This window comes from Vulpes vulpes, chromosome 2 (genome assembly GCF_048418805.1).
Source record: "Vulpes vulpes isolate BD-2025 chromosome 2, VulVul3, whole genome shotgun sequence".
Lineage (NCBI taxonomy): Eukaryota > Metazoa > Chordata > Mammalia > Carnivora > Canidae > Vulpes > Vulpes vulpes.
The window spans coordinates 98,480,052-98,507,814 of record NC_132781.1 but is presented as its reverse complement, the minus strand read 5'-3'; the positions used below and the strand labels follow the sequence as shown (position 1 = coordinate 98,507,814).

The window sequence follows — 27,763 nt, the reverse complement described above, 5'->3', positions numbered from 1 at the left end:
CTGCAAGAGTACCACAGTATGTGTTCTAATATTTGTGAATATTGTAGGTGTTGTGGACTATGCCAAATGGCAAGACAAACTATTTTTGGGTTATGCTATTTCACAAAGTGGGTAACTCTATACCCATGCTGAATGTCTATCACGGCTTAGATCACTTGCTCCTAATAAAAATCAAATATTATCAAAAGGAAGAACTTACTGGTGTGAGCTGTTGAGAATTTAACAACTGCTGAAACTGCTGTTGGTGAAGAAATATTTGTCTTTGCTGGTCAGAAAGTAATCCTAGTCCTGAGGCACTGAAAAACGATTAAAATTCTTACTTTCTACTATATATCTTTACTGTTTTTTAAAATGTAAAATGAAAGACAACTTTTCAATTTAGTGTTTCATGAGTTAACCAAACTTTAAATATAATACTGATAACAATCACATACAAATTTCTTATTTCTCTTTGTGTATACAGGTAATTAAGAATTCACATTGTCAAGAAATGTTTTGCTTTCCTTTTTATTATAAACTAAGAAGGCACTAAGTATTTTATGGAATAGAAATTTAAATGTGTTTATAATGTGCATGTATGTATGTTTTTAATTATTCAAGGATAATTTAACCCACACTAAGTAACACATATGTAAACCAAGGAAAAATCCAACGGCTAATTGACTTGACCTAACCTTTTTTAATGGTCCCAATGGTCAGTAAAATTGAGCACCAAAGAAAAGGGAGCCAGAAAAATGGTTGACTACTGTCCGCTTCAAATCCATTTAAAATGATTTATTCCTCAAATGTATGTTCAGTAACAACATGGCTTTAGTCCCCTTATTTTGAACAGTCACATGAAACTCCCATGTAACAAAGTTTTACTCACTGAAAATTCAAGATAAATTATTTGGTCTTCATCCTATATCAAAATCTTTAATGATAAAACTAGCAAAATTGCATAGCTGAATTTTAAGATATCAATATTCAATCATATGTAATCTTCATTACAATATTGTTTTTCTTCAGAATTTATGATACATGAAGACAATATACAAGGGGAGATCAAGACAAATTTTTAGCACAGGATATATTTAATGCCTATTACTAAGAGTGATTTAATTTTGTTTTAATTCCAATTACTTAAAATGTCAAAAATAAATGGCTCTCAGAATAACAGACTTAAAGTCTAGAAGTTTGCTAGATTTTAATTTTTTATACATTACATCTACAAGAAGCACATTAAAAATCCCAATCTGAAAGCATGGACAACTCTGGTACTATGTTGCACTAAAAAACCCCAAATATATTAAGTTAGTTCCTTACCTGTTAGCCAGTGTAGCTGGCATTGGATGTGTTGCATTAGGTGGTACAGTTGTGTGGGTGAGGGGGGTAGGATTCTGGGATATTGTGACAGGGGTCTGAATAACCCCATTTAAAGCTCCTACAATGCCATTAATTGCCAGTTGGTTACCTGGCAAAGCTCCAATTATTCCACCCACTCCAGGCACTGCAGGAATGGTGGATGTTACAGTCTGCATTCCACTAGCCAGTGCCCCTACTGTCACACCATTGACCTGCTGAACTCCACTAACGCCCGAGCCCTGCTGAGCTGGACTCTGCCCAGCAGGAGGTGGAGTAGAAAGAGCAGAAGAGCTGCTGGTGCTTTGTCCACTGGAGGTTAAGTCCTAATGTAAAAGAGAATAGAAACTTAAGTTAGAAAGAACAGAGCAAAGCTGTTTAAAATCATTTTAAACTATTTAATGTGATATACTATTGTTCATAAGAAAACACAGAAATGAAACTAACCACACTAAAATTACCTGATTTAATACAGGAAGAGAATTATCAGGTAAAAAACTGTTTCCTAGATGAGGGCTCTTACTGCTGTTCAAGGAATCAGTAGCAGGAGCTAGAAAACATAAAAAGACAAAAAGAAACCTATTACCCTGTTAAATTATATTATGTGTAAGGTTAAAGGCTTATCTAAAAGCTTATCCTGAATCAACTCACATTGAAAACACTTAAATATTAAGTCGTGCTATGCCTAATACCAGTTTAAAGGGAAAAAAATCTATAACTCTATTGAATACTATGGCTTTAAATCAATAAAGAGATCATTACGCATTTAAATAACTATTACAGTTAAATTATGTACTAAAGAAGTTAGAGCAAATTCAAGTTGATCATTTAACAGATTCTTCATATTCTTTGAAAATAACCTAACAGGAGCACCTAGGCAGCTCAGTGGTTGGGTGTCTGCCTTTGGCTTAGGGCGTGATTCCGGACTCCTGGGATCAAGTCCCACATCGGGCTCCTTGCATGGATCCTGCTTCTCCTCCCTCGGCCTGTGTCTCTGACTCTCTTACTCTGTGTCCCTCATGAATAAATAAATAAAATCTAAAAAAAAAAAAAAAAAAAAGAAAGAAAAGAAAAGAAAGAAAGGAAAAGAAAGGAAAAGAAAAGAAAAGAAAAAATAACCTATCATTCCTTTTCTACATCTTCATGTAACTGGGAATCAGTTATTATTCACTTATGAAAAAGACATTGCAAGTCTATCCTACTTTCTCCTTAGATACACAATAAATATTTTCAAACTTACCATTCTGTGCTGAAAATGCATGGATTTGATGAGATGGACTAGGATTTGTTGTTATTGTTGGAAAAGGCACTGAGAGCTGTGCATTCAATAACTGAAGACGTTCCTTTTTGGCTGTCAAGTTTTTAATCTGTTCTTCCAATCTTCGATTTTCAACTTGAAGTTGGTGTAATGACTTCAGCATTCCTAAAACTAGCAAACATTTGGTTGGTTTTAATAAAGACAAGTTCCTACAAAGAACTAAGTATTTTATAGACTTAAGTGTCAATAACTTTAAAAGTTAAAATAGGAAAGTAGAAATTCTGTAAAATATTTTTAAATTACTATGTTTTATTTCTAATTTTGTATGTAGACATATATTATGTGTGTATATATGCATAAAGGGATATTGGTCCTACATATACCTTCTGGAAACTTTGTTGCCACATATCACCCACCTGGTCCAGGTGTCATTTCATTTTCACCAAAATAAAAACCTAATTAAAAATTCAAAGTGCCTGCCATAATTTTTCACTAAAATCATAATTAAAATTTAAAAGAATCACACCAATATCCTTCACCACAATAAAGAGTACAAGGTTTTGTGTGCTGCTCAGTAAAGCGAGCATGCCACCAGACCCGGAGTGAGAAAGCTCCAAGCCCAGCTGCTCGGGATGCTGATCCACATATCCCCCAGCAGGGAGCAGTGTATGCGCACCACAGCCCCCACTCCCAGCTCCCAGAGAAAAAGTGGATCATCATCTGTAAACAGGCTGTTTCTGTCCTGCCTCATCACCTCAAATACAGTTTCAATTCCTTCCACAACTCGGACCTCTGAACTGACAACACTGAGTAGTTATGCCAGGGTGATGGACACCTTGAAAGTTCTACGTACTTATTAAAAAGTTGTATTTGTTTAACGTGCCCTCAGGGCCTTCAAAAGACACAAGTGTAGTGGTACAGACATATATGGTCATTTCCTAAGGATTTAACTTGTATCCCTCCTCTTCAAGATCCTACAAAGAAACCCTCAGTGTACCCAAATGAGATGCAATAAGACTAAGCTAAACCTGTCCTCCAGCTATCATATTTAAAGGATTATCCTGGCATGAACTTCCTCACGATTAGGAGTTTTTGTCAAGGCACCATTCATTTAAAAAAAAAAAAATTAAATTAAAAAAAAATAAATAAATAAAATTAAATTAAAAAAAATATATGGCACTTGTCTAACAACAAGCAAAATGTTTTGTTTTGATAAAGCAGCAAAAGCCTAGATCCCAAAATGATAAAAAACCACCTATTTTCCCCCCAAAATATATATTCTTATTATGAGGCCACTTCTCCAGCTACCACTTATAAGAACTTTTGCTTTTTTTGGCATTTTTCACCCATTGTCTTTCCTAATACTTTAACATTGAAAAATACTAAATATGTATATAAAATACCTATGTTACATAACTATATGTAATTTATATACAAATTATATATAATTTAGTAATCCTTATTCTTTCTCATCCAAATTATAAAATTAAGAAGACAGTTGGCCATACAGGACTATATGCATTTTTATTTTTTTAAATTAATTTCTAGCGGTTGAGGGGGGAGGAGAGCCTGACGTAGGACTCAATCTCATGACCCTGAAATCATGACCTGAGCCAAAACCAGGAGTCGCACACTCAATCGACTGAACCACCCAGGCGCCCCTGACTATATGCATTTGTTAAAATGAATTCTCCAGAGGTAAGCTAAGTTTTCTTCACACAATTAGATAAGCTAAGATATAACTCATGTATTTTAGTTAAAATTTACAAATTGGTAAGAATAAAGTACCAATATTAAAATAATTCAAAAACAGTAACAATAACAGGTTAAGTGCTTACTATGAGCTAGGCAATGTTCTTCACTTTTTTTATGCTCCTTAATACTCAAAACAACGCTGTGATACAGGTGCATTATTATTCCCACTCTACAAATGGGAGATTAAAGTACACCAACATTAAGAAACTTGCCCAAGATCATACTGTTAATAACAGGTAAAGACAGTTGACTCAAGCCCAGCAGTAAAAGTGTAGAATCTATTAAACCACTACACTACACCTTCTTGCCGTATCATATAGAACATGTTTCATAATTTCACTGCCATTGATGAAATGTGACTGTTGTATCTATCCATCTGTCTGTCCATCCATCTTTTAAAGACACGAAAAGAATACTTACTGTCACTAGGAGTACCCTGTTCTAACAAAAACTGCTGTCCTTCACTCCACTGCCTCTCCAAAAGCTGTTCTATGCTGGCTGCTACTGGAGGCAGATTTTCCAAACTACTGTTGACTGGTTGATCATAGCGAATCTGTAAGCTGCTTACAGGAGATCTGTTGAAAATATTAATTCTCAGGTTAAACAGAAAGAGAGTGCATTCACATTTCTTACCTTATGCTGACCCTTTCCCTGTATGAGTTTTCTAACTCCAGACTGCCTATATTGGAAGAATGATAAAACCATAATCCACCCTAAAATTGAGTAATTACCATTCTTTCTCCCCAAATTATAAAATCACGGGACTAGCTGGCTATACTCAGTAATTAAAAACCACTAGAAAATATAAACACACCCCCATAATCTCTGAAATAGGCTGTACAAGAATTTGATAGCTTTAGACAAAAGGGGGGAAAGACAGTATGAGAAAATTTTAAAATAATTAGCCAGAAGAGAAGAGTTCCACCATTCTGCTTAAATATGCAAAATACCAGAGTAACACTAGACAATTATAATAATGTAGAAAGCATATTAATTTACAACCAACAGAATCTCAAATTTCAGTAAAAAGATATTTCTAATAATTTTGAAGGAGCCTTTTGTTATACAGTCAAAAATACGGATTTTCTAGTATTTACAGGATTAAGGAGCATTAGCAAGACCAAAGCAATTTTTATTTGAGCAAATTATACAAATTTTTCTAAAATGCCTTGGATCTGTACTTCAAATGGTAACAACTTAAGTCTTCAAAAATAAGTATTACTTAACATGAACATGTAATGTCCTCTCATTCACTTTCTTGTTTCCAATTAGTAAACATGGCCATCTCTGCCTCCAGCCCCCACACTAGAATAGTACATTAGTAAAGGGCTTCAGACTTTCCCAAGTGTTTCCACATAATTACATGATCTTCATAACAATTGAGTGAGAAGTCAAAACCTGGCTTACTGGTTCCATTTCTACATGAGGAAACAGGAAGGGGCTTTAGTAACTTGTGCAAAGGGCAGAGCTGGGGTCGGCTCGGGTCTTCCAAAAAGCTCTAGTGCTCTGCCACTGCCTCAGTGTGCTTCTCTACCAAATCTCTGAACAAGTTAAACAAATGAAGGGTTTTTTTCCACATGTAAACATCACATACTACATACAGATAACCAACTCTCTCTAAATAGTACATTACACCAGGATAATTTAGGTTATTAAATTTCAGGCTGATTTTTAAAGGGTAATATAAAGTTGGAAATATATGCTAAAAATAATTTGGTATAATTTATTGTTTTAATGTTTTATCCATTTGGCCACTAAAAACCTAAGAACTATGCTAAGCAGAATAGGACTAAGGGATCTTGCAAAATTTCTGTGTAGCTTCTAGGATATTTTAAGAGGGGAACACAGAAATGTTTCCTTCCATTAAACACATGAGCAAAAGTCCATTCGTTTTCTTCTTTGAAAATAAGAATAAAACAGTACAGAAGTAATCACAGCATAAAATTACAGATTAGTCAGCTGATGCTATCATTGTGTCCTTCAGAGTCGTAGTTTTAAAAGAAAGAATATTTCCTCCAGAGTTCAGTTAGAAGTCAGTTAGGTGTCCAGACTTTTAGGTCACCCAGGAATTTTAAAGGAAAAAGACACTACTAGATGTACCACTAGGAAATAGCAAAATTAGAGGTTACTGAATTAATTCTAATGATAAAAATGTTCCTTAAGACATTACCAGTATATCAGCAAAATAACAACAGATATTCATGGTATCACTGCATAAAAAATTTTTAATTTTTAATAGAATTTGTAAGTTCCCACAGTTGAAAAAAGACTCCAGAATGGACTTTCACCTCCTTCTGTTCTCCATTCACACCGTCTAACCCTGCTTGAGGCAGAGTTCACAAAATCAGAGAGCAGAGAGAAAACAAACTAGAAGGTATATAAGTTGAAAGCAGAATGCAATTAATAAAAAAAAGAGCCATAGCCTAAAGTTCCATTGTTTTCTACAAATTGATACAATATTCCTTTCTGCCATACTTCCCATAGAGAACAGAAGATAAGATGTAGGGCACTTAGACTGTGTCAGAGAAATTCAACCCTTTCAGTAGAACTCTGGTAAAAACTCTAACAAGAATAACTTCATATACATTAAATAAGGTACCTATCCTATCATGTAGTATCTATGACAATTTCAGAGAACAAGGTAAAAATTTGTTATACTTTGATTCAAACAATTTTAGAAACTAGAAAGATTTTTTCTTCAGAAGTTTATTCTTTTTTTTTTTTTTTAAGTAATCTCTACACCTAATGTAGGGCTTAAACTTATGATCCCAAGATCAAGAGTTGCATGTTCTTCCAAGTGAGTCAACCAGGTACCCCAAGAATTAGAGGAATTTTTATAAATGAGCCCCTAGAAACTAGGAAACTAGAGATGAAAGGGTTACGTGCAAGGCCCACAACAGGGCTAAAACTGGAACCCAAAGTTGAAAGCCTTGAGCCTCTAGCTTTAAGAGATTTAAAGACTATTTCGTGACCAAGAAAAATTAGCCAAATTAATGTATTTAGTAGAACCAGCAGCTAAATATACAAATGATAAAAACAAGAGAGTTGAAATTGATCAGAAATCTAAGAAAAGGGATGTCTTCTTAAAAGCTTAGAAATCTAACCATGTGGTTAAATTAATATTCAAATTAATTTAGAATCATTTTTCTTGACAGTCCAGACATGCTTATCTACAAAATGCTTTTACAGCCTCACAAATGTTCGCTCTGATAGGAGATAAAGAAGTTTCCAAATCTCAAAATGTTTCCTTTGCCTATACTCTGCAGAATAAATAATGCTTACCGTGGTGAGAGACTTCCTCGGGGTGAGCTTCCTCTGCCAACAAGGCTGCGGCTATTGTCTCCAAGATCTTGATCTGCAGTGTAAATATTTCATAGCTGATAAAGTGACTCTCACTAGATAAGAGGTTTTAAGCTCTTGCCCTGATTTTTCCTAAATCGTACATAAAACCTTTACCACTATCTTTGCAGTTACTATGAAAGTAGAAGATCTAGTATATTGCTAGTTCAGAATTGCTGAACTGTGGCATGTTAAGGCGTTGTCCCTACATGTTTTTGTGGGTGTAGAAGGCCATGGATTATGTTCCGTTCTTTCATTCCTTTCAATTTTACAGCACAGAAGCGTGGTTTGCATTTGCAGTACCCTCCCCTCAGCCACTTTTAATTTCTACGGTTAAAGTAATGAATCACAGCTGTGGACAGCTAATCTGTATGCTTATCACAGCAAATCCTTATGCTTTGTATTTTTTAACACTTTGCATCCCAAGACAAGTCATAAAATACATAATGTATTACATACAGCCACACACGGTAACTAAAATTACATATATTACATGGACTCCCACACCAAGAATAAAATTAAATATAACGCTACAAATTTAAAGTTGACAAAATTCAAAATTTAAAGTTGACAAAAATAAGTAGGAATATAGCATTCTATCTATCCTTAATTTCTTCAAAATAATTCTTTGGTAACACTGAATATCTCCACTTGAAAAGTAACTTGTATTTCCCCTACAAGTTCGTTCCTTCTAAAATCACCCTATCTGGCCTCTTTCAAGGTTGTCCTCCCCTTATTCTGAGTCAGGTAACCTCTGACCCTTAAAGGGTAAAGACATGACTGATCCATTCTTGGTGAACTGCTAAACCCATTCCCTTCCCCCAAACAGGCATGACTACTTGGACATGTCAACAAATCCTTAAGGATGGAATGAAACAAAGCAAATCCAGTGGCTCATTAAAACAGTACAAGAGGCAAATGCTACAAAATGTCAACTGGTAAAAATTCACAGGATTACTAAACACTGTAGAAATTCTCTAACAGGATTTTTTTTTTAAACCAAGTTTGTGTAATGCAATTTCATGAATTATGCAAATAAAGGTTTAGGCTATTCACAGAAAAGCCCAGTGTTATGTTACTTTCATTGCACAGAACTGAGAACTGAACACATCAATCACAAAAGTCACAGGAGACATTGTTGCATTCCTGCCTGCTGATGGCTCTGCTTAAACATTTACATTTCAGACAGTAAAAAAAGCACATCACTATTTTGCAGCACAGCACACTATTTACTTCCAACTGTGACTCTTTTGGTTAAGGTGGAGGTGTGTGTGTGCAGCACAATCCTGTATTAACCACACCTTTAGATTTTTCAAATAAAATAAGCCAATGGTGGGAGGAGGGTGGATTTACATTGGGGGAGAATTTAAAAATTCTTGAAAACTTACCTGTTTGATTGTTTTCAGACTGAACTATAAGAGCTGCCATTGATGAACTTGGATTTAATCTATTGCCATACATATGAGATGGTGCCTGACTAAGAGAAGATCCAGAGAGGGTATTTGCCTAAATGAAAAGAATGACAAAGATAAATGAATTATATTTGAAAATACCTTCATATTCTTCCTCCTCATTGACATAGTAACTATTTTTTCCAACCTAAAAATATAAGCAAACATTCCTGACTTTCTGAAGAGCAAATTTCATTCTTTCTTGTTTTACCATTACAATATTTCAATTTTTGAAAAGTTACATAATTCCAAATTAAAAAAAAAAAAAGACTGGCACAAAGTTATTTTTGCTTCACTAACAAAACTCAATGGAATGGTAACCATGTGAACATATGACTAATTATTTAATCTTATTAAACCATTTACAAAATAAGGGCAGGTAGACAACAGATGTCTAACAAATGCTTCAGTCTCTTACATCACAGTCTGGTGAAGGAGGTCAAAAGGTCCAATTTCTACTTTTAGTATTTTAACTATACAGAGCGATATTTCCATTGCTTAAACTCTGTCATTAGTAAAACCTGCACACTATTCTGTTACTTCCTATTTTGATAGACTTGGAAGCCTGCTGCTTTTTCTGTTTTGTTTTGTTTTTATTTTAAAAGAAAGCAAACAGGCATCACAAGTATGTTTTCTATACAATGCAGAGCTCAACGAATCACAGCTTTGCCCTGACCCCATATAAGGCACTGTCTTTTTGGCAGGAAGCCAACTCCACTAACTGGAGAGCTGGTCCAAAGTTTGTAATTCATTCATGTTGCTAACCACAATTCTGAAGGCCTGTACTGGGACTTGTGCCAAACAAGCGAAAATGAACCCTTAAACAGATGAAGCTAAGGAGGCTGGCCAAAGTCTTGCGTAATCCAATGTAATAAAAATGCCTTCTTTGATGTGAATACTTTCTCCCACTTTCTAAGAATATTACAACCTTAAAATGTGGCATTTGGGGAGCAAATCTCTTGTACACAAAATACTGTTACTCAAAGGCGGCTATTACTAGCCTGAAATACTTTTCAGATTTAACAGAACCACAAATTTTAAAGTAGATGTCATATTCTTTTTTATGAATGAAATCAAACTTAAGCTTTTATAAAATGATACCATTCTATATTATTTCCGAACAGAATTCTGGAAAATAATTTCCAAGGACTGAAGCACTTCTAATATAAAGAAGCCAAGTAACAGCAAAACAAAAGATGGAGGCATTCTAACGTGTACAATGGCACACAAGAGACCAAGACAACATAGTAGTTATAACAAGCAAAATATTACAGAAAATAAACTGTGTTTCTGGAAAAAGACCCTGACATTATATGTGGCCTCTAGCCAACTTACTGGGCATGAAAATTGGACTTTACAATTCACAGAAATACTCTGTGATGTGGAATCCGGTCCTTGTTTTCCATTGTTTCAAAGTGTGTACTTCCTAGCTCATTCTTTCATGTTCAAGTTTAATTGGTCAATTTTCGGTTTCATTTTTTTCCTCTTATTAAAGATGTGTACTGAAAGCCAGTAAGTTTGTACTATAAAGTCTTGTTTAACAATCAATTAGCCCTCAGTAAAAGCTACCTAATTTTAACCTCAAGATCATACTAGACATTTACCATGTATTTAGTAGTATGGCATACTAAAATATACAATTCATAAATGGAAATATAGTAAGATTTTTTTATATCTCCAGAAGTCAATGACTTGGAAATCTTGGCTACTCATAAAATAAGTTAGGATAAGAAAAACCACCAAACAGACAAACACAAAGAGCAGACATCATCAGTCCCATGTGTTAACGTCTCAGGTACCATATACTTAAAAATACCCCTTTGCAGAACCAATTTGCTCTTACTCTAGATATAATTCTAAAAAGACCACTAAGCATATAAAATATTAGAAGTGAAAAATTTATTAGAAAGAGGAAGAAAAGTCATTTATTGAGACATTGGTTGGCAGCAGCAATCAACAGCTAACAGTGTAAGAAGAAAGAGGAACATGAACAAGAGTGAGCGCATATATTACAGAGTGCTGCTGAGGTGGTGCTCAAAGAACATGGACATCTAAATGCTTTAGCGTCTGTATCTTAGCCTTCTTGCTCTCCTTTACCACGAACTCATCTATAATGGTTGAAACATAACTAATATTATATCAGTTGGGACTACTTTATTAATTCCAATTAACAGTTTTATGCGTTGCCTTCATCTTTTAATAAGAATCAAAAGATCTGGGAAGCCTGGGTGGCTCAGTGGTTGAGCATTGCCTTTGGCTCAGGGCGTGATCCCGGAGTCTTGGGATCGAGTCCGGCATCGGGCTCCGTGCAGGGAGCCTGCTTCTCCCTCTGCCTGTGTCACTGCCTTTCTCTCTGTGTCTCTCATGAATAAATAAAATCTTAAAAAAAAAAAAAAATCAAAAGATCCTACTCCTCAGAAGTACACTTTTTCAGGAAGGGCACTTTCTGCAAGGGCTTTATATTTATTCCTTATTAGTTTTGCACTTTTTGATGCAGTCTTCAAATTATCTCAGTTTCTCTATCATACATTAGCCCACCATGCTAAAAAAGATCAAAATGCAAAGCAGTACTGCATAATAACTGATTTACATAATCATTATCACCAAGAAGAAGATAAATCATCTTTAGCATAATTTCAAGAGGAAACTATATATTTTATAAAGGTGACAGGCAAAAGCAAAATTAATAACAAAAACCTAAAATGGGAATACATTCTTTGTTATTCTAAATGACCAATTTCCCAAATTCCCTAAATGAGTAAAAATTATCTGGTAGTTTGCTTTTTAAAAATATTGCAATTACTGAAACTAGAAATTTTGGAAAAGAGATTAAAAGTTACTAATTTTATCAAGCTGCATTCTATGGCATATTAAAACATCTCAATCACTCTACATTAAAACTCAAGAACCCACAAATGTCTAACAACTGCTTAGACAATGCTTCTGAAATGATGTTTAGAATGGTGAATGTTGGGAACCCACAATAACTCTGTTCCACCTCAGGGCCAAGAAACTCCCATCAGTTCTGTTTTTTTGTTTTGTTTTGTTTTGTTTTGTTTTGTTTTTAAGATTTATTTATTTATTTATTCATGAGAGACACAGAGAGAGAGAGAGAGGCAGAGACACAGGCAGAAGGAGAAGCGGGCTCCATGCAGGGAGCCCAATATGAATCCCAGGAATTCAGGATCATGCCCTGAGCCAAAGACAGATGCTCAACCACTGAACCACCCAGCTGTCCCAACTCCCATCAGTTTAGTGAAGAGATTTACAACTTAGGAGCAATGAAGAAGGGTAAGGGAGAATGGTGAGAAGGCAACTTCCTGAGGAGAGCATACACATAATGTCAGACATTGTGTAGACTCAAAAGTTCCTATTGATTATAAAACAAACTGGTTACTTGACTTCATAGTGTCCCACTGAAATCATATCATCTATTCAACATGTGTAAATAGATTAGACCAAGATAAAAATATTTAATAAATCCTGTAAGTTCATATTGCCATAATTAACTTCTGCTTTAACTTCCAATATATGATCTTAGACTTTGTTTCCTTCCCAAGATTAACAATTGAAAGGAACTACTTCCACTCCAGACGTTATATGATACTCACCCTAATACTTTAGTAAAAGCCTCACTAAGAGAAGTATAGGGTATAGGGCAGCCTGGAGTGTGATCCTGGAGACCCAGGATCGAGTCCCACATCAGGCTCCCTGCATGGAGCCTGCTTTTCCCTCTGCCTGTGTCTCTGCCTCTCTCTCTTTGTGTCTCTCATGAATAAATAAATAAAATCTAAAAAAAAAAAAAAAAAAAAAAAAGATCCAAAGGCAAGATGAGTAAGAATAAATTGAATAATTCCTGAGGTAAATTAAGCCACTTTGAAAAAAAATCCATGTTTAGGTGCCTGAGTCAAATAACCCTAAGGAAATTTGGAATAAGTTATTATGCTAAAATATCTAGAAAGATACTAAGACAATATTCAAACTCAAATCAATTTAGTGTTTCCTAAGTAGATTCACGGACCATATTAAAATATTAACAAGATTAAAATGACATTTCAGCTTGAAATTTCCCCTGTTGGTAACAGTTCACCTTCCATATTCCAAATATCTGCTTATGACCATAGAGAAGTTTTAAAAGATCTCTGGTAAAGTAACTTTACCAAATTCCTAGGCACTTGGTTCCTTCTAAAAGAGTCAGCTGTGGAGGAAAAAAATGCTAAAAGCCTTCTCAGTTATTTGAATAGCAAACTTAAAGTAGATGATAGTTTTTGTTAGTTTTTTTTTTTTCTCTCTAATGTTGGTAAAGGCAGAATAATAAAGAATAAACAACAGAAATTAAGTTTGAGAGAACAAAACCTATAAAAACTTCACCTTTGGAAAGTATCACAGCAATACATCATCTAGAGGTGGATATGAAACTTCATACCTTCCATCATACAGGAAGGGGTTATAGCAAGCATTTTTTAAATGTACAATTAACCTGTCAATAAACATTGAAGTCAAACAAACTCTAAAACACATTAGAGCTGCTTCTTCAAGCGTTCCAACCCTGACATACGATTTAAAAATACATTCTTCTAATATCCTGTCAGACTCACTAAACTGAATATTACTTTTAAAATTTCTATTTCACATACATTCTTAGAAGAAAAAACTTTTCATCATCACTGTATCTGCAGTAAATCAAGCTCTCTCACCTGGGCAAGGTGCTAACCCTCTCTGTCCTTCAATTTCCAAGGGTAAAAATGGAACTAATAATAGCACCTACCTTATAAGAAAATTGCCAGAATTAACTGAGCTAGTATACAGGGCTTATAAAGAATCCTTTGCCACATGGTAAGCACTCAAATTTTAGCTTATTTTAGAAATTATTTTCCTATGCTATTATGACATCCATATTTTCCATAAACTTCATTAGAGAATATCATTTATTGATTATATTTTTATATTAACACAGCTATATTTCAAAGATTAAAACCTATTTCCTTAAGAAAAACTAGACGGTATAAATGTCTCATTATGCAATGATATTTTAATAGATGTATTCTAAATAACAAAGCAATAGTGCAAATGTAATATAGGGATTCAAATATTTTAATGATTATATATATTTTTCAGTTTGCAAACACAATTTGACTAGAAAAGTTTTCAGGAAAAAATTAGAGAACAATGGAAAGTTTCAGATATTCTCCAACTCAATTCAAACTTTGCACTATGAAACATATTCTGATAACAGACCCCATTTCTGTGTCAGCTCCCACCAGTAAGGCTTTAATACTCAGCGTGTGATGAGAGATGAAACCAAGTGTGAACAACTTTCAGGTCCCATGAGTAGGCTGACTGTTAAAGCTGTCAGGTTCAATTGCATCATTCCACATTATTCAATGCCCCAAACTGCTCCCTAATTGTTAGGAGCTTAACGTATTCAAAACCATTGTTTAGGCTAATGCTGAAATGCCCCACAATTGAGTTTCTATAAAGTAGTGGGAGGGATTAAATTGTTGTTAAACCATCACTGAACACTCATGATTGGACAACAGGACTGTATAGAATAACCAACCAATTCTAAGCAGGTTTCCTAATTGGTTAATACCTAATCAATATATCACCCATCTTTTTCAGAAAAAATTAAGTCCCTTAGAATTAAAGCAGCTATTGAAATAATTTAAGAACTGGAAAGACCTCAGTCAACAGCTAAATCTAAAAATAGCTAAAATTCATATATCTATGTTGACATACAATGATATATTTTAACAGAAAATGTTTTAATACTATTTTTAAGAAGAGAAGTGCTTCTGTACAATTTATCTCACTGATAAACAGGCTGTTTCTGTAACAGCTGAAACTAAGAGTCCTATAATAATTGTAACATCAGTATAATAACCATTAAATCCAAAGTACTTTATGGTCTACAATATACTTACTCTCATTTGAAGTTCATAACATATCAGTCCTCATAAGAGAGAGGACAGGTGTTTTTAAGTATTTTATCTTACACACAAAAAGAATCGACACCCACAAATTAAGATCTGCCCACAGTCACACTAGTGAGTAGCAAAGCTCCAAGAATTCAAGATTTCTGACTCAAATTTCTATTTGGTATTGTGTCACACAAATGAACACAGTAAAATTCCTAACAATGCTTTTCAAAGAGATACCTCTTGACGCAGAGGCACATCACTGGGAAATTCATTTTATGGTAATGATTAGTAAACTTGGAGATGCGACTCTGGAGTCAGACTGCCTTGTTTCCAAAACTTAGTTCCACCACTTATTAGACATGTGATGTTGCATAGTTACTTAACATTTTCATCACCCAATAGGAAGTGACATTACAAAGCACTTTATAAAAACTTATTTTGCACAAAATGTTAACATCTTTAAAATTACAAGTTATTATGAAATTACTTAAAACATAAAAGAAACATTCAGTCTGACCAATCAAGTCAGAGATCCTCTGAAGTCAGGTCTATCTGCCTAGGAAATGGAACCGTGTTCTCTAACAGAATGGAAGTGCAGACATCATCTGAAAGGAAATCGAGGACTACGAAATCTAAAGACAACTCCCTCCACACACCCATGTATACCAAAGTTATCATACTGGAAAAAGAAACAGTCAAAGCTGATGGAAGTAAAAGTCTCACAGACATGTGCAAAACATTAGTCACTAAACTAATTGTACCTTAAAAATATTAAACATCTGCAATTACTGAATATCACATAAATAAACCCTGAAAGTTCCTTCATTTATTTTTAAATTTATTTTTTATAATAGTAACACAGAGTAAACAAAGAATCAGGTTATCTACATGAAGACTATGCCCAAAAGCAAAACCCAGAATGCAGAATATAATACAACCATTTTTCATTACATTTGGTCTTAAATTCTTCTATTAAGGGAATCATCTTTCAAAAAAAAAAGCATCTGAATTTTTCCCAAAAGACAAACAGAATTAACGGAGAACTAGAAGACTGAGTGGAATTTGAAAGGTAAAATGAAAAATTAATGACACACCTACAGAAACTAATTTATACCTCTACTCATGATACAAGAACAGAGCACATCATTAAAAAAACAAACAAACGAACCCACACGGACAGTAGTTCTATCTTCCAATAATGTTAAGAAACTATTAATTATATTGCTGTTTTCTGTGAAAGAATAATTACTCTAAAAACAAATAAAATAAAAGGATTTAACACTGAAGAATATAAAACTAGATTATCAAACATTTTTTAAAGGTTTTTTCAAATTAGGGCTGCTAAGCATCACTTTTTTCCCTAGAATTTTACAAGTGTCTCCTTTTTCCTCCATTAAAAGCACAATTCTGTTCTCAGTTTTTAATTTCTATTAAGCTCTTCCTGATCTTACCTCCCTGACCACTTTCCAGGGAACAATTCTTAAGACAACAAATAAGCTAAACAAGAGGCCTGTCTATCTTACTTAAAAAACCAAGGCCAGAAAGATCAAGAATGACCTCTGGATTTTCATACTGGCACCAAGCCAATCACTAAAATCTACTACTTTCATGAAGTTTTTTTGGGGAGGAAAAAAAGTAAGGGAGACAAAAATATTATTCAAATTTAGCATTTCTGTTCTCTGATTTATATTTTTTAAAACATTTGTTTGCTGGTGTGATGATTTTTTTAATAACTGTAACAAGACTCCTATAATTACATTTTAAATATTAGTAATTTTAATTAACTCAATTATAGCGTTGCTAATCAACTACCTATAAAGAAACTCTAAATAACAGATTACCATTTGATTACCTAAACACAATGCCTTGTGCAATTTGAAAACAAACAGGGCCTATATCAAAGTTAAACAGAAATAAACTTGTCATTTTCGAAGAGAAGATTCAATTACCAAGTACATCATAATCTTAAGAGTCCCAATTAAACATTCAATTTCTTCTAAATATTTTTGTATTGTTTCCCCTGCACATTGCCTAGAAAATTCACATTTTGCACATTCAATACCAATACTATTGTCTCCGGCAGCTAAATTGAAGTAGTTCTGCACTCAGTTCAACAGAGAGGTCAACGTGCCTCAGTTGCCTGGAGACTGATGGTTGCTACAGCAGCACCAGATAAGCCAGGCTAAATCAGCTTCAGCTTGAAGGCAGAAAGCAGTGACTGCTAGACAGAATCATAGATGCCGTTGTCTCAGCATGCAGCATGAGTCTAACTAGATGATCATATTTATAAGAGACCCATCTTACTGAAACAGGGAAAGAGGATAAACACTAAGGATTTTAATTGGACTGAATCCTGGATTACTTGCAACTATGATTTCTTTGTTCTTTGGTTGAGTCATATGTTAAGTGGAATTCTCCCTCTAGCTATAAATTTCTCCTCACCACCACTTCCCCCACCCACCTCCCTAATGCCAACCCCCAAAACCACAAACATAATGAATGAGAAGAAATGAGATTTTTGCTTAATTCAGCCTGGAATTAACCAGAGAGTAATTAAAACAGACTTTTATAAAGAAAGAAAAGAAAAATGCACACTGAAAATGTTCATGTGAGACTTTGTCCAAGGATAGAAAGCTATCAACAGCATATGGCTACACTTAATTAAAAGAGATGAAACTATTTACAAGAACCATTCTCTCATTTATCCTTTCACCTTCTCTAACCCCACACCCCTGGTATGCTGGCTACCTCACCAGGGCTAGTGAAATGAGCTACAAAAAACTCTTCTAAATTAGTCAAACTCCCCTTATTCAGGTGAGAGGTTCACCACATAGTTAACTTTCATTTTCAAACATGATACCACTAATCACGCCACTGGTTTTCTGTGCCGAACTGTTGTTTATTCTAATACCTGACCTAATTATAATGGTGACTATTTGCATTGCACCATTACATACTTTAAAAATAACTAATACTGCACTTTGATGTACAGCTTACAGAAAATACTAAAAAGCATGTACATATTCTAAAGGCCTGTACATTGGAAATTATGAACACACACATAAAGCATAAATTTACAGCAACCTACCAACAACCTACTTAACTAACTGTAATTAGAAATTTGTCTCCAGGGGATCCCTGGGTGGGTCAGCGGTTTAGTGCCTGCCTTTGGCCCAGGGCGCGATCCTGGAGTCCCGGGATCGAGTCCCGCATCGGGCTCCTGGCGTGGAGCCTGTTTCTCCCTCCTCCTGTGTCTCTGCCTCTCTCTCTCTCTTCTATGTCTATCATAAATAAATAAATAAATCTTTAAAAAAAAAAAAAGAAAAGAAATTTGTCTCCATTATAAATTTCTCCTGGGGCATCTGAAGTGGCTCACTCAATTAAGCATCCAACTCTGGATCTTGGCTCAGGGCATCATCTTGTGGGTCGTGAGATCAAGCCTTGAGACTGACTGTGCTCAACATAGAGTTTGTCTGTCCCTCTTCCTCTCCCTGCTTGCACACTCCCTTGCTCTCTCTCTGTCTCAAATAAATAAATAAATAAATAAATAAATAAATAAATAAATAAATAAAATCTTTAAAAATTTCTCTAAACACTAAGAGACTTATTACTAGAGGTTTGGGTAAAATTATAAAGAATTCTAAACAGATAAAAAATATACTTTAGGAATTTTAATGTATTACCTTTGGTAAAGTGTGTGTGCGTGGGCACACGCAGCTTTGCCTACTTACTGCCTTATTTGTATAATGCAAAATTATGATTTTTCTGATTTAAAAAGCAAGATATGATTTTCTTGCTTTGTTTTTAAAGGATTCCTGAAAACTAGTAACCTTACAGATCTAAAAGTAAAGGGATAAATGCACAATCACCAACACAGTCACTTATTTACAGTATTTATGTACATTCTTTCTCTTCCACTAGAAGGAAAACAATACAGTATTTGTAGGGATCAATCCCACTCTTTATCCCATTCTTACACTGGTTTTTGAAAATTTAGACAGCAGATAATCATATAGCACTTCTGTGATTTTTTTAAATTATAAAAAGAATGTTTAAAACTAAAGAAGCCCAAAATTAGTTCACACCTTCTAAGTCCCACTACTCTTTATTTTATTTTTAAAGATTTTAAAGTAATCTCTACATCACCCAACTTGGAGCTTGAACCCACAACCCTACGAACTGGGCCAGCCAGTCACCCAACTAAGTCCTACTTTTTGAAAGAATAAAACAATAAAATAAAAGTAGGGGCACCTAGGTGGCTCTGTTGGTTAAGAAAGAATAAAAGTTCCCACCAAATTATTAGTTTACATCATCAGGAAAAATTAGAAACTCAGAAACTGAAAAGAATCAGTTAATGACAATGTATTCTTTTGTCCTTTCTCATGAATATCACATAAAAATGTCTATTATTTCCACTAACGTGTCAAAACAATTCCTATAGGAATTTATATAGGAAGGTTTCTATACAAGGTTTCTTTCTTCTCCAATCAAACTCACTTTCAAAAACGACAAAGCCATCTACAGGTTACTTCATAGCACTGTAATGATTACCTGAGTTGTAGCAACAGCAGGGGTTGCAGATGATGCTGCTGATGGGGAGAGTGCTCCCACTTGTTGCAAATGCCCAGAAGACTGCTGAGGTAAATGAGAACTGGAGACAGGAGTGCTAGATCCTGAGCCAGATACCACATTTGGAAATGATACTGCTACATCATTGCTGTTATAAATACCTGCAAGAAAAAATTTTTAAAATATTTTATAACTTAGCCGTCACATTTGTTATAGACACATATTATTAATCATTAAGTTAGAATGCCCACATTTCCTCCTGATCCCTCCCCTCAGTGATAAATTTTATGGGTGGTGTATCAATAATTAGATGACTAAATACTGACTTGTCACTAAACACTTGTTTAAAAGAATTTAAAACATTTTTTGTTAACAAAAATGGCTTTGCTAAAAGCCTGCAATCACATCAGAAAGTGCCATATAAAAACAACAGTAAGAGTTTTAGGAATTCCTAAAAGCAAAGAAATATTTCTAAATAGGAAAATGAAGCAATTATAGAGTTGCATAAAAATCACCTACTATGGCTTTTCAAAATGCAGATACTAGAGCCCCAGAACTCATGATTAAGAAGGTCTGGGGCAACCCCAGTGGCTCAGCAGTTTAGTGCCTGCCTTCAACCCAGGGCGTGATCCTGGAGGCCTGGGATCAAGTCCTGCGTTGGGCTCCCTGCATGGAGCCTGCTACTCCCTCTGCCTGTGTCTCTGCCTCTCTCTTTCTGTGTCTCTCATGAATAAGTAAATAAAATCTTAAAAAAAAAAAAAAAAAAGGTCTGACATGGGAAGAGACTATTTTAGAAAAGTCATCCAAGTTATAATATAGAAAATAAAATGGAACTGAACTAGACTTGAGATCCAAAGACTAACAAGTGGATTCTAGAGATATTCAGGAGGTGGAATAAACAGATTTTATGACTGAATGGGGTGGATGAGGAGGAGCAGGGATGTAGGGGGACAGAGGATTAAGAGATTAAGAACAACGTGAACTACTAGGTGATGGTAATATTCACTTCCAGGAACACAGGAAAAGAGGATGGAAGGCTTGAAAGCATTTTCAGAGGTACCATGGAATTAAAAGCCAGAAAGAAAGGGAGAAATAAGTGAAATAATTCACTTTCACTTATGGGAAAAAAGTAGATGGGAAGAAGAAGGCGAGAGATGATGAGCAAAAGTTAAGATGAAAGAGGAATTACCAAAAAAAAAAAAAAGTTGTTTGTTTTTTGTAAAGATGGGAGATCATGCTTATATGCTTGACAGAGAATAGGCTCCTTAAGGATAAAAGTGAGAGATGGGAATATCTGTAAACCAGTAGGGTTCTCAATCAGGGATGATTTTGCTCCACAAAGACGTGTGACAATGTCTGAAGACATTTTTAGTTGTCAAAACTAAGAGGCACTATGGACATACAGTAACAAAGGCCTGGGATGATGCTAAACATCTTAAAATGCACATGACAGCTCCTCACAACTAAGAATTATCTGGCTCATAGTGCCAAGAACGTGGAAGCTGAGAAATCTTGATATAAACCAAGGCTCCTGGGAGGGTAGGAAACAGTAAGATCCTAAGAACTAGACACTATAACAAGAGGAAAGCAAGAAAAATGAACCTAAGTGGGTTGCAATAAAAATCAATCAATCTGAGAAACTACAGCCCTTGAAGGCAACAGTAATTATTTATATTAATAGTATGATTTACTTTGTTCTAAACAACATAAATGTTATTGATTCATAATAAATAAAAGTACCCATAATCTTCAAACATGGGAAATAAAGGAATTGGGACATTTTAAAAGGCCTTACAACCATAATTAAGGGTCCTAAGATCCTTTTTATATCTACAATTTCTCCAGAAGAAAAAAAGATAATTTATTCACTCAACAAATGCATCCATCGCACAAACATCTGAGCGCTCACTGTTTGCCAGACATTATTCTAAGCCCTGGAGATACAAAGCCACTCAAGATATGTGGTCTCCACCTTCAAGAAGCTTAGTAGAAAAAAGAGACTATTACAAAAGACTGTGAAGAGTGCTATGATAGAGACATCCTCAGGGGCTCTGAGCACATAAAAAGGGGTATCTAACCCAGACCTGGGGTAAGAGGATGAGGGTCAAAAAACTTACCGGAAGAAGAGGATGCCTTTAGAGCTACTTCTAAAGGAGCTGTAGAACTGAGGTGAAGGATGGTTTGAGGAAGAAACATAAGAACATATAAGTACTATCCACAGCTTATGCATGAAATGAGGCTAATAAATAAGCAGGAATTAGATCAAGAACATTAAAAGCCAAAACATTAAAAATTTACACAACAGGAAGCCACTGAACAGGATTGTAAACAGAAGCTTGGTGCGATCAGACTGATGTTTAAGCAAGACATCAATCATTGGCACAACGCTAGGACTAGATTGGGGAGGAGATTTATTAGAGACTAAGAAAGCTGTTGAAGGGTTGCTATAATAATACTGAAGAGCAAAAACAGAGATTAAGCTAAAGTAATAGTAGTCAAGAGATAACCTAAAAGCAAAGTTCATAGGACTGGTGCCTAATAGGACCTGAAGAATAAATAAAAAGGAGTCAAGGATGACTGTTAAGTATCAGTTAAGTGGGCATTGGAGGGGTGATATACCAGTCACTGAAGCAGGAATAGCAACTGGGAGCATCCAGTATTTGATTACTATATGTAGGTCACCATGCTAGCATAATAGGCCAATGAAGTAAACATTACTGTTTACTTCACAAGAGCAAACAGAAGTTTAAAGAAATAATTTGCTTAGTGGCCCAATAGATGGTAGAATCAGGATTCATACTCATAGCTACTGAAATCAATTCCTAACACAAGTTTGAAGTTCAGGTTAATCATCATGGTCTTTGAGATGCCAGTGGAACACAGAACTCCTATATAGTCTAGAACTTCTATATAGTCTAGAACAGAACAGGATCAGCCTGAAGCTCAGAAAAATCAGGTGTGGAGATATAAATCCAGGAGTCAGAAGAATAATAAAGTTAGCAGAAACTCATGAAAACTCAAGAAGGCTTTTTGTTGGCCTATCCTGTGTTGAAATCTTAAATTTATTCATATTTAGAAACATTGAAACTTCACTTAAAAAAACTAATTTAGAAATATTCCTTAAAGATTTATTTATATGAGAGAGATCATATGCCTGAGCTGGTGGAGAGGGAGAGGAGTGGGGGGGAGGGGGAGAAGGGGGTGGAGGGAGGGGGAGGGAGGGAGAGAGAGAGAATCTCAAGCAGATTCCCTGCTGAGCACACTGAGTGCAGAGCCCAATGAAGGGCTTGATATCAAGGGTCATGAGACCCTGAGCCACCCAGGTGCCCTCAAACTTCACATTTAAAAGTGAATTCTAATTTCTTGTCAATATTGGGTTCTATATTCTGAAACAGCAATAATCTGCTGGAGCTTTGGCTAGGACATAGATTCTTAAATCCACCAGAGTCCTGTCATTTTTTTTAAAGATTTATTTATTTATTTATTTATTTATTCATTCATTCATAGACACACAGAGAGAGAGAGAGAGAGAGGCAGAGGGAGAAGCAGGCTCCATGCAGGAAGCCCGACGCAGGACTCGATCCCAGGTCTCCAGGATCACACCCCGGGCTGCAGGCGGCGCCAAACCGCTGCGCCACCGGGGATGCCCAGTCCTGTCATTCCTTATTTTTCACCTCGTCACTCATTTATGTTACCTATCTGGTCCCTATAAATATGTGATTTACAATTCCTAATGTGGAAGCTGGTCAAAGCCAAGGAACGGTAAAATGAGATCAACCAGGGAAAGTTTTCAGCATGATCAAGAAGCCCAAAGACAGAATCCTACAGAATGTTACCACTTAAAGACAAACATCACAAAGAACAAAATAAGAAAAGAGAATCTCAAAAAAAAATCACTTAGAAAATTTCAAAGAAACAGATCAAATAATTCCATTGATATTTAAGGTCAGTCCATAAAAGGGGAGTCACTAAATGAGAGAATGAATCTTGGCAAGATGAACTCTTTTAAGAATTTTGGCTATGAAGGACAGAAAAGAGACAGCATGTAAATGAAACAAGTATTTATAAACCTTATATTCCAAGGGACAGACATACTCCTGAGAAAAATTCATTTTTTTAAAAGTTCATTACCTCATAGTTCATTCAATAAATATTTATTGAGGTTCTTATTATAAAAAAGGCACTGAAGATAACGAAGAAGAGAAACGAGTTCTGCCTTCAAAGAACTAATAGTCTCACAGCAGAGCTAATATGTATTCATAAGCTACTATGATATTGGAGGGAAATACTGGTACCATAAGGACACGTGACATGAAGGACAACTTAAGTTCAGAGGAAGAGACAGAGAGAGGAGTTCCAGAGAAAAGCACTAAAACTCAGCTTCTGCAGCAAAAGTGCCTTAAAAAGTAGACAGCTAATAATCTAAGTTTTTCCTTTTTTTTAATTTTTAAGATTTTATTTACTTATTCATAAGAGACACACAGAGAGAGGCAGAGACACAGGCAGAAGGAGAAGCAGGCTCCTTGCAAGAAGTCCCATGAGGGACTTGATCCCAGGACCCTGGGATCACGCCCTGAGCTGAAGGCAGATGCTCAACCCCTGAGCCACCCAGGCGTCCCATAATCTAATAAGTTTTTAATGGTGGAGAACATATATGGAATCTCTAACTCTTAAAACTAAAAGTTAGCTGGAGACACTATGCTGGAAAAAAAGGAAAAACAACACAACTTTTTTGGACTGAGACAAAAATCCTGGTTCTCCCACCTAGGTGATCTTAATCAAATTACATAAACTTTCTGAGCCTCCATATTGTTCTTCTCTATAAGAGCAAGAGCTATCCTAAAGGCTTTTAATTGAGAACAACCATGTAGCAGTGCCTAATACACACTAAGTTTTCATAATGGTAGCCATTGCTACTTCAGTTACTGCTGTAATTAAAGTTTTATCTTTAAGTCAGGAATGTACAGTATTATAATTATCAGGTTCTCTAATGTCCCTAATACTCTTTCAAAACTGAAAATACCATTGCGGATCCCTGGGTGGTGCAGCGGTTTGGCGCCTGCCTTTGGCCCAGGGCGCGATCCTGGAGACCCGGGATTGAGTCCCACATCGGGCTCCCGGTGCATGGAGCCTGCTTCTCCCTCTGCCTGTGTCTCTGCCTCTCTCTCTCTCTCTGTGACTATCATAAATAAATAAAAATTAAAAAAAAGAAAAAAAAAAGAAAATACCATTGCCACATGTAATAATATACATAAAAGTATAACACTGAAAAGCAAAAAAACTGGTGACTGAGGATCTCCAATCTCTAAACTTGTTTTATATTGCATTAGAGCATAAACAGGAAACTGCACAGCTAAATGTTCAATGTGGTGATCACACTTTGAAACTGTCTGGTATACAGGTTACTACTATAAGTAGAACAAATAAAATCTTCTTTTCCTATCAAGATAAGGCAGTATAAATATCTAAATCTTTTTTGAAGATAACAATCACTGACTCTCCTAAACTCCCTCATACCTCAGGGTATGATTGTTACAGCATGAAAAAAAAATTTACTAAGACCTCCAGAACTTTATTCAAAAGGTAAATAATCCTCCTTAGGTTGTTCTGTAACTGCTTTCTATTTAACTTACTCTATTTCCATCTTCCACAAGGTATATGTTGTTTTATGCATAAACTCTAGGAAAATACCTGAAAATCATCTGTTCAGGATAGAAGGTAGAAACAGAGATATAGAATGATATAAAAGGTAGCAATGATGCACTAATTCATCCATCCATCCAATATTTATTGTGTCTACTAGAAGACAGGTACTATGCTAGGAGTAGGGAATAAAGTGGGGAACAAGATAGACAAAATCTCTGTTCTCCAAGAATTTTTAAGTTCATTAGGGAAGCAAACATTAAAACAAACAGGTAACCATATATTGTGACAAATGCTATGACTGAAGAGAAAGAGTACCATGAGTGACAAGTTAGGAAGAAGAAAATATCTGTCTGAAAAAATGATACTTAAACGAAGACCTAAAGTCTAGACAGGCAGGTGTTAAGTGAACAGAGTAAAGCAGAAAAGCTTGTTCAAAAGACAATGAAACAGTAAAGAAAAATTAGGTAATATGGGTAAAGCACAGTGGAGAGAGTAGTAGAACAAACTGGAGAGAAGGAAAGGAACAGATCACACAGGACCTTGCAAACCATGTAGAGGTGCTTAGAAATTCTACTAAGACCCATGGGAAGATACCAAAGGCAAATACAGCATGACAGTTTTCTAGAAGATCATCCCCTTAACTGCTATGTGGCACATGAACTGAAAAAGAGGAATAGTGGAAACAAAAAGGTTATTTAGAAGGCTATTCTGCAGTCTAGGTAAAATATTATGTCCCTCAGAACTAAAGTGGTAGTGTTATGGAAAAGCTTAGAAAAAGATGAATCTCAAAGTGCATCTAGAAGTCAGATGCACTCAACTTAATGATAAGCTATATTTGGTAGATAAAGAAAAGTATTATGAATGAACTGGCTAGTGATTAGAAGCATCATTTACTGAGGTGGTGAAAAAAGGAACAGAAAGAGTGCATTTTTGCTTGTAAAAGAGAAAATGTCAGTCTAGGACTAAGTCCTGAAGACCCCCAACTTTTCAAGGATGGTTAGTGTGGAAAAGGAATCTGCAAAGAAAATTGAGATCAGTGAGGTTAAAAAAAAAAAAACCATGAATATGGTATCAACGAAGCTGAGAAAAGAATCTAAAGAAAGGGCATATCAACTGTATCAAATGATGCTTAAAGACTAGTTAAAAGACACAGAAAGAAAATGCCCACTGCATTTGGAAAAATGAAGACAAATGGTGATCTTAGGAAAAGCAGTATAAGGTAGATAGGGCCAAGAAAACTTGGTTGAGACCTAAGCTTTTACTAGTATGCCATGGCAATTACATAAAAACAATACACAATATACGTGACCAATGACATAAATATTAGTGTTCACCAACAAGAGTTCCTGCTTCCCAGTTTCAAACTGCCTGGAAGGCCAAATCAGTACCACATCAAGTTGTTTGTTCAACAGTGAATCATAATAAATGAATGGGATATTCCTGAGGAATATTTAACCTAGTAAATGACTAAACTTGTTAAGTCATCCCTAATCTACATCCTAAAACTGAATATTCTCTTCTGGAGGTTAATGTGGTATAAAAATAGTTAAGAGGATCCAAATCCTGCTCCCTCATGCAAATAACCTCTCTGAATCTAATACACTTCAACTTAAAAGGAAGACGGCACCAATGATTTCACAGGGCTGGTGCCAAGATTGACTAATATATGTAAGGCATAATCTAATGTTATTAGTATACTGTCTACTACATATTAACCTTTGATAAATAGTAACTATATTATAAAATATAAAGGAGGAACAACATCTATTAATGTTGAAAAAAGTAAACAGAGTAATATATGCAATAGAAAGATTCCATTATTAATGTTGCCTTAATTTCCTTTCCCTCTGATGACTGATGAAGAACAGGATTATTCTGGCTTCCCCTTTCTAGGTAGTGGAATATGTCTCTATACGATCAACACATTGATTACTCAAAGAGGGTAAAATAAAATTTAGAGAAAGTTAGAGCTTTCTCTCCTGAGACTCTTGGCCATCCTGATGGAATACAGGTGTTCCTAAATCTCGTTAGGCAAGCATTAACAATTTCTTAGGCTGCTCTACTTTTACAAAGATATGGACAATTCTGTATTGTTTCTTTTTTATTTTACCTATAAAAATAATACACACTAATTATTAAAAATCTTAAATAGATGGGAAAACAGGGAAAAAATCATCCACACACACTGTTGACATTCTTATGTATCCTCAAAGTTTTTGGTATATAAGTTCATGGTTTTGTTTAGCTTCATACAGCTGCCTATATATTAAAATTTTTTAATCCTTTTATACTTAACATGTTTCCTATTTCATTTTAAAATTTCTAAAAATACTTTTAATGTTATTTTGACATAATCAATTAAACATTGCATAGCTGACTCTGTTTTCTACAACATTCTACAAATATTATGTGCCCAATATACCCAGATAAAACACTAGACAAAGATACTACAAACAAGAAAATAGGTATCATCCTTCCATTTA

At 35.1% G+C, this 27,763-nt stretch overlaps 1 protein-coding gene across 28 annotated transcripts in view; it reads right to left on the bottom strand.

Annotated features, from left to right (window-relative positions):
- The window catches only part of MLLT10 (MLLT10 histone lysine methyltransferase DOT1L cofactor), a 249,580-nt gene that overhangs the window by 10,234 nt on the left and 211,583 nt on the right, over positions 1 to 27,763 (bottom strand). For all 28 annotated transcript variants that reach the window (XM_072749337.1, XM_072749338.1, XM_072749339.1 and 25 more), the window contains 8 exons: positions 19,617 to 19,795; positions 9,082 to 9,199; positions 7,637 to 7,709; positions 4,775 to 4,929; positions 2,582 to 2,770; positions 1,803 to 1,891; positions 1,306 to 1,667; positions 200 to 296 (listed from right to left, as the gene is read on the bottom strand). In XM_072749337.1, the coding sequence (XP_072605438.1) occupies positions 200 to 296; positions 1,306 to 1,667; positions 1,803 to 1,891; positions 2,582 to 2,770; positions 4,775 to 4,929; positions 7,637 to 7,709; positions 9,082 to 9,199; positions 19,617 to 19,795 (1,262 nt within the window). The remainder of the gene's footprint in view (positions 1 to 199; positions 297 to 1,305; positions 1,668 to 1,802; positions 1,892 to 2,581; positions 2,771 to 4,774; positions 4,930 to 7,636; positions 7,710 to 9,081; positions 9,200 to 19,616; positions 19,796 to 27,763) is intronic.